Source organism: Ictalurus punctatus, chromosome 16 (genome assembly GCF_001660625.3).
Source record: "Ictalurus punctatus breed USDA103 chromosome 16, Coco_2.0, whole genome shotgun sequence".
NCBI lineage: Eukaryota > Metazoa > Chordata > Actinopteri > Siluriformes > Ictaluridae > Ictalurus > Ictalurus punctatus.
This window is the reverse complement of record NC_030431.2, coordinates 14,082,436-14,089,674: the sequence shown is the minus strand read 5'-3', so window position 1 is coordinate 14,089,674 and position 7,239 is coordinate 14,082,436. Positions and strand designations below refer to the sequence as shown.

The window sequence follows — 7,239 nt, the reverse complement described above, 5'->3', positions numbered from 1 at the left end:
GGAAAAAATAGAGAGGAAATTAAGAGTCTTTTCCGAGTGTTCACACAAAGGACCGACATGCAATCTCACTGAAGATAATAAGGCTGACAGCGTGGTTCACAGGTGCAAATTTATATCATGCAACGTGCTTAATTACCACATCACCTGTCCACGGCAGGCCTATAAATAGGTGTGATTTCACACAAGTTTCCGATGCCGGTCACGTGCGAGAGTGCTTCCCACAGTGTAAAGCTCACGTAACACTGAGTTCCCTTTGAAAGGGAACATTCCTTTCCTAACCCATAGAGCAATGAACAGTAAAGAGAATAAGAGATATACAGGAAGGCAAAGCTACACCACACCCACTAAAATTATCTCTTTTAATTATCAAAAATGGTCTATTGATACACAATAGATCATGACAACAATGTGTACAAACAAAATAAAAATTTCGCCTATCATTACTTGCTCTGGAAGAACCATTTAAAAACAACCATGAAAAAAAGATAATGAGAAACATACTTCACAAGACCAACTCCAATAACATTCAATAACAGCTTCTTTCATCTCTAAACATCACATCAGAAACAGCTGCTTTATTCTGGAGACTGATTTAACCAAAACCGCTCAGGAAAATCTTCACATTTTCTGTCCTTCACAGGAAAAATACGCAGAGGGGTTCCAGCGGCTGACATGTTCTGCAAAATTATCTTCCTTCCTGCAGTATTTCTTCAGTAAACATCACAAGGAAGTCTGAGGGCTGGAAGGACCCACTGGTTTATTTTCCTTCATAAATGAAATGCTTAATGTGCCATGTTGTCTCTCTCCGTATTTTCTTTGTCATGAGGAGAAAAGTTCGTCGGCTGCAAGTTCCAGGCAGTTGGCCTTCAGTGCCATTCAGAATTGCATCAGCCAGGCAAATGAGAATCCTCCCAAGTGCAACATTGTTGTTCGAAAACCTAAAACATAAATATCAAGCAACTGCGCAAATGCATCATAGTCTAAGGTATGAGCTTTGTGCTGTCAGGTTTTTTACAATGTTTTTTTTTCCTTTTTTAAAATTATTTTCAAACTCAGTATTGAATACTGATAGTAGCAAAGTATCACAATTTGAAAACTCATGCCCAGAAAGCCACCTGCCAAAACAGATGATAACTTTTCCTGTTAAAGAGCGTGTAACAAGTATCATGCTGTGAGTTTCAGCTGAAAACAAAAGAGATGTGTGGGACAAAATAAGGTATGGATTCATGAACTTATCAGGATCAACATTATGCAGAGGATTTTTGTTAATATAACTAAAACTTCTATTTATTCTCCCAGTATATAACATTTAAACGTATGGTCAATGTGTGTGCATTCTTTAATTTCCCTAAATTGTACAAATAAATTCAGTAATTATTGTAATTCACAGCTCATTTTTGCAAACCTCACTTATCTAATTCAAAGTTCCAAAGCACGTAAGTGTCCAGTGGAAACCTCTGGCATGTTTTAAAATGTGTCAGGTCAGTGATTTCCTGTAATTAATTTCCTGCATCTGTCTCTATTCCAGTCCCTCGCTGTGATCAAGGCGCAGATCTCTCCTGACAGACAGATGCCTTTCTTCCTCTTCATCTTCTTCCTCATCCTCCATTCCTTCCTCATCCTCTTCTTCTTCTTCTTCTTCTTCATCGTCCGTGCCGTCCATGGAGTCCTCAGCTCCTGCCAACATGGCCTGCTGCATGGCCAGTGTGGCCGTGTCAGAGGAGAGAGGCTGCAGGCTGTCCATGCCCAGGGAACCTAACACACACACACACACACACACACACACACACACACACACATACACACACACACACACACACAGAGAGAGAGAGAGAGAGAGAGAGAGAGAGAGAGAGAGAGAGAGAGAGAGAGAGAGAGAGAGAGATATCAATGGAAACCTACAAAACAAAAAAGAATTTAGAATAAAGAAGCACAATATGTATAATGAATATAGATTTAACTCCCTGGATTACTAAAACGTGATTATTACTTGATAAGTGTATGCATAGAGCTCCCAAGTAATCCAGAGAAAACATATATAGACATGGTGACCATGTGCAAAATTCCTCACAGTCAGTAACAAAAGCTCAGGATTGAACCAGTGACCCTTGAGCTGTGAGGCAGCAATGCTACCCACCGCCCATTAATACTAATTTTTATGATGCAATTTGTTTGAAAGGTTACAAGTTAAGGGTTAAGGTAAGGTGTATGGGCAGGGCTGGCATCCATACCATCTGATATGATATCACTGGTATGAAATGTAATGAATTTTAACCAATTCAAATTCATTTTATATGTATAAATGCACAGGGTCGAATGTATGCTTCAATGTTACTGCTTATACTGATCAGCCATAACATTAAAACCACCAACAGGTGAAGTGAATAACATCGATTATCTTGTTACATTGGCATCTGTCAAGGGGTGGGATATATTTGGCAGTAAGTGAACAGTCAGTTCTCCAACTTATGTGTTGGAAGAAGGAAAAATTGGCAAGCGTCAGGATCTGAGCGATTTTGACAAACGCCTCATCACATTGTGATAGCTGGACAGCTGGGTCAAAGTATCTCTAAAACGGCAGATCTTGTGTGGTTTTCCCAGTATGCAGTGGTTTGTACCTACCAAAAGTGGTCCAAGGAAGGAAAACCGGGTAGAACCGGCGACAGGGTCATGGCCCATCTGGGCTGATCCGACAGAAGAGCTAATGTAGGACAAATTGCTGCAAAAGTTAATTCTGGCCATGATAGAAAGGTGTCACACACAGTTCATCCCCGCTTGCTGTGTATGGGGCTGCGTAGATGCAGACCGGTCAGAGTGCCCATGCTGACCCCTGTCCACTGATGAAAGCGCCTACAATGTGCATGTGACCCTCAGAGCTGGACCGTGGATCAGTGGAAGAAGGTGGCCTGGTCTGATGAATCACGTTTTCTTTAACATCATGTGCATGGCTGTGTGCATGTGTGTCACTTACCTGGGGAAGAGATGGCACCAGGATGCACTATTGAAAGAAGGCAAGCAGGCAGAGGCAGTGTGATGCTCTGGGTAATGTTCTGCTGGAAAACATTGGGTCCTGGCATTAATGTGGATGTTACTTTGACACATACCACCCACCTAAATATTGTTGCAGACCAAGTACCACCCCTTCGTGGCAATGGTATTCCCTAATGGCAGTGGCCTCTTTCAGCAGGATAATGTGCCCTGCCACATTGCAAAAATTGTTCAATAATGGTTTGAGGAACATGACAAAGAGTTCAAGGTGTTGACCTGGCCTCCAAATACCCCAGATCTCCGTCCAAACGAGCATCTGTGGGATGTGCTGGACAAACAAGTCTGATCCATGGAGGTCCCACCTCGCAACTTACGTGACTTAAAGGATCTGCTGCTTATATTAGGCAGGTGGTTTTAATGTTATGGCTGATTGGTGTAAGCTAATGCTGTTTCAAATGTGTAAAAGTAACAAAAGCAGCCATGTTATGACTGCATACATTGTGGCTACTGAAATGGAGCCAGTAAACACACAATTTATTTTCTCACAGTGACCATCCGTTCTATACAAAAAAAGGATTTAAATGAAATCTGTGCTTTAGCTATGACTGTTGGAGGTACAGTGTTAGAAGCACTAACTGTCCGAATTGTTAGCAGAATGAGGGCCATGTGTCTGCAGCACACCAGCCACAATGGAGTCAGGCCAGAAGCGCTGCGTGGGTCTGTGCTGTGACTTCATCTTCTTGGCCTTAGGGGTAGGATCAGGGTTACTGGCATCAAGCATGGGCTGTAGAATACGCCTGCGTGCATTGATGAACCTTAGAAAAAGACAAAAAAAAGAAAGATAGAAATCATTAATGCATTGACAACAACATGTGAACACTAGATGGTGCCACATTGATACATATTTCTGTGGAAGAATCCACAATCTTACAACATAGTGAAACAGATTGCTATAAGGAAGCAGGTGTTGTTGAAGGAGTTGAGTTGCTTCTACATTTAATCTTACCAGTTGTTTACTTGTAATAAGGTGAGGTTGGTTTGTGCAGCAATTTGTCTTTTTTCATCTTCTGTAGGATAAGGGTGCTAAAAAACAACAACAAATATTAATAGATTTTACTTATAGCTTACTTATCCATTTATTTAACAGAACACTATGTTCTCTGATCTTGATAATTTTATTTTTCATTCTGACTCTACTAAAGCTGCAGTTGTAGTTCAAATACTCAAGAAACAAAATATTCTTCAGTAATGGAAGAATTTGCACAAGAAATGAAAAGTCAGTGCTACATATTTCCCATCACACCATGAGATGCTGGAAGAGCCAGGAGCGCATGATATTTGTGGCATGTTTAGGAAGGACACCCCTCTTGTTCTTCGACTTCTTATCATCGCTGTCCAAGAGTGAGGCGAGGTCCAGGTTCACCTGAGATTTCACACAACACACAGAAGGAGAGAGAGAGAGAGAGAGGGGGGAATGAGTTAAAGAGAAAGACAGCATTAAGGTGTGAGAAAAGTGAAATGAGAAAGAGAGAGAGAGAGAGAGAGAGAGAGAGAGAGAGAGAGAGAGAGAGAGAGATAGAGATAGGAAAACAAGTGTGAGGGCACCAGAGAGCAAGGAAGAGGGAGAAAGAGGCAAATGGTGAGAGAAAGACAAAGAGAGAGAGAGAGAGAGAGAGAGAGAGAGAGAGAATTTGAAAGGGGGAGAAAAAGAGATGGAGAGGGAGAGAGAAGGAGGGAGGGATAGTTGTTGCCACGGAAACAAAGAGTCGCCACTTGCCGTTCCTTTGGCAGGGGCAGAAATGCCCTCAGTCACCATAGCAACGCAATCGGAGTAATGATACCTAAAATTAAAGGCGTGGAAGGAGTGAGCATTTATGGAAGCCTTTCATCACAAAGAGTGGCATGACAAATCTCCTTTAAATCGAACCTCAAACCTACATCCCTGCAACAGGATGCACAGCCGACTACAGGCAGTACACACGCAGAAAGGAATAGCACGTGTGTGGGAGGGTTGTGTGTGTGTGTGTGGGGGGGGGGGGGGGGGTTGTATTTGAAGGACTCACAGTCACCTATTTAACTACACAGTCCAAAGGATTCAAATGAGTTAAAAATTATGTGATTTTTGCCCCAGATATTGTCCTTGGCCAGTGTGAAGTATTAACATATCAGAACAGTTTCAGATGCATAATCCAGCACAACAATGCATTCTGATAAATAAGCAAATAAAAAGGAATGAGATAAGAAAAAAAAGACATTTCCACCTTAGACGTGAAGAATGATTAATTTTATGCCACTGCCGCAACAAAAAGTTATATAAAGCTAAAGCCTGCTGATATTTAAATAAATAAATAATAATCAAGCTATAAAAAAAATCTCCACATTATATTTGCAGCTGGGTGTCATGTGACTCCTTTCCCACCCCCCCCACCCCCCACACACACACACATACACATAGATGCATACACGCATACACACACGCTTCAGCTCCGGGAGTGTGTGCTCCAGGAAGCAGGGTGAATTAATTGGAGGCTCCATGCAGGGCTATCATTAATGAGAGCTTGTAGTTACGGGTTGAGCTTTTTTTCCCAGCATATGTGTAGAGAAGACTTGTGTGGCCTGGGTACTCACCCCAGCTACGACTGTCTGAGAGAGTCTCTCTCACTTGTCTGTTGCTCTAAACAGTCTCTAACACACACATACAAACAGTCATCTGTTCTAGAACCAACTGTTGTAGAATGATATCTATCACTGATAGAGAATCTTATGAAATCTTATGCAGTGTAACTTGTGTTTGTAGTGGAAACCATTTGAAGTTCTGTGATGGGTTTTATTGTTTTTTTAAGCATGGTGGAATATCAACATTTCTCACGGTTGTTTTAAATTACAAAGAACAGACATATATTACGGTTAGCATTGGGCCTTGGGCCTACACTTAGCATTGGGCCCAAACTGTATCAACAACAACAACAACATCTGGATCTGGAATCATGGAATTCTATAATTGTAGAAATGCTAAAAAAAAAAAAAAGTTAAAACAAAATCTAATATTTCTACAAATCTCATAAATATTAGAACTCAAGAGAAGTGCATGTGTGTGTGTGTGTGTGTGTGTGTGTGTGTGTATGGTGCTTTTCTCACCTGTGTGTTCTGGAGCTGGATAGTCCCCTGCTGAAGAGTTTGGGTTAACACCTGCCCTTGAGAAGTCACCATAGCAGCTGGCTGATACAGAGCCCCACCTGCAGGAAGCATTTACACACACACACACACACACACACACACACACACACACACACACACACACACACACACACACACACACACACACACGTACAGTGCAACAGACAGAAGGATGGAAAACTATATTTATCATTTGTAATAAGCAGAAATCATGTAAGTCTGGTTAATGTCAAATAAAATTCACTCCTAAGGCCACTGAAGGCTCCAGATTGGTTTTAAATCCTGACATTGCCACAGTCATCCCAGGGCTTCAGGCTGGTAGCTGTCATGCTGTAGCAGAGACTTAGCTAGTGACCATTAACAACAAGTAAAAATGGGAAAGAAATGGCATAAACATTTTAAAATGCCAGGTCTTGGCCAATGTAATACGATTATGGCTTGCTGAACCTGCCTGATTTATCTTAATCCTCTATTTCTGTTAGAACCTCTGCACTTGTGACTCAGCTTCTGCTGCTGTTGGTGGTCCCACATTATTGCGCTAAAGATTTGCACTTCCTTAACAATTTATGCCCAATACTCACACTAGTTTCAGTGGACAATCTCTTCTGTATACTGTTCATTTATACCCTTGAAAAACCGCAGCTGTAATTATAAACACTGTCCTGGGTTCTGTTATGTTTTCATCCTCATGTAAGATCAAACAGTTTTCCCTTGCCACCAATACCTCCAGGGAACTGGGGGTTGGGAGGGGGCGGGGGGCATGGTGATTTATTGGTTAGCATTGCCTCGCATCTCCAGGGCTGGGAGTTCGATTCCCACCTCTGCCCTGTGTGTGCAGACTTTGCGTGTTCTCCCTTTGCTTCGTGAGTTTACCCCGGTTTCCTCCCACAGTCTAAAGACATGCGCTGTACGCTGATCTCTAAATTGTCCATAGTGTGTGAATGGGTATGTGAGTGTGTGTGTGAGTGTGACCTGCAATGGATTGGCACCCCGTCCAGGGTGTCCCCCGCCTTGTGACCCAAGTCCCCTGGGATAGGCTCCAGGCTCCCCGTGACCCTGTGTAGGATAAGCGGT

General features: G+C 42.2%; 1 protein-coding gene across 6 annotated transcripts in view; it reads right to left on the bottom strand.

The window, feature by feature from the left end:
* Positions 1–345: 345 nt before the first annotated feature.
* Positions 346–7,239, bottom strand: part of pknox2 (pbx/knotted 1 homeobox 2) — an 82,018-nt gene continuing 75,124 nt past the window's right edge. For 2 of the 6 annotated variants that reach the window (XM_053686892.1, XM_053686893.1), the window contains exons 8-13: positions 7,138–7,221; positions 6,127–6,224; positions 4,292–4,411; positions 3,995–4,071; positions 3,625–3,803; positions 346–1,755 (exon numbers count right to left, since the gene is read on the bottom strand). In XM_053686892.1, the coding sequence (XP_053542867.1) occupies positions 1,520–1,755; positions 3,625–3,803; positions 3,995–4,071; positions 4,292–4,411; positions 6,127–6,224; positions 7,138–7,221 (794 nt within the window). In that variant the 3' untranslated portion in view covers positions 346–1,519. The remainder of the gene's footprint in view (positions 1,756–3,624; positions 3,804–3,994; positions 4,072–4,291; positions 4,412–6,126; positions 6,225–7,137; positions 7,222–7,239) is intronic. The other 4 variants (XM_053686894.1, XM_053686895.1, XM_017489856.3 and 1 more) reach the window with 4 other exon arrangements.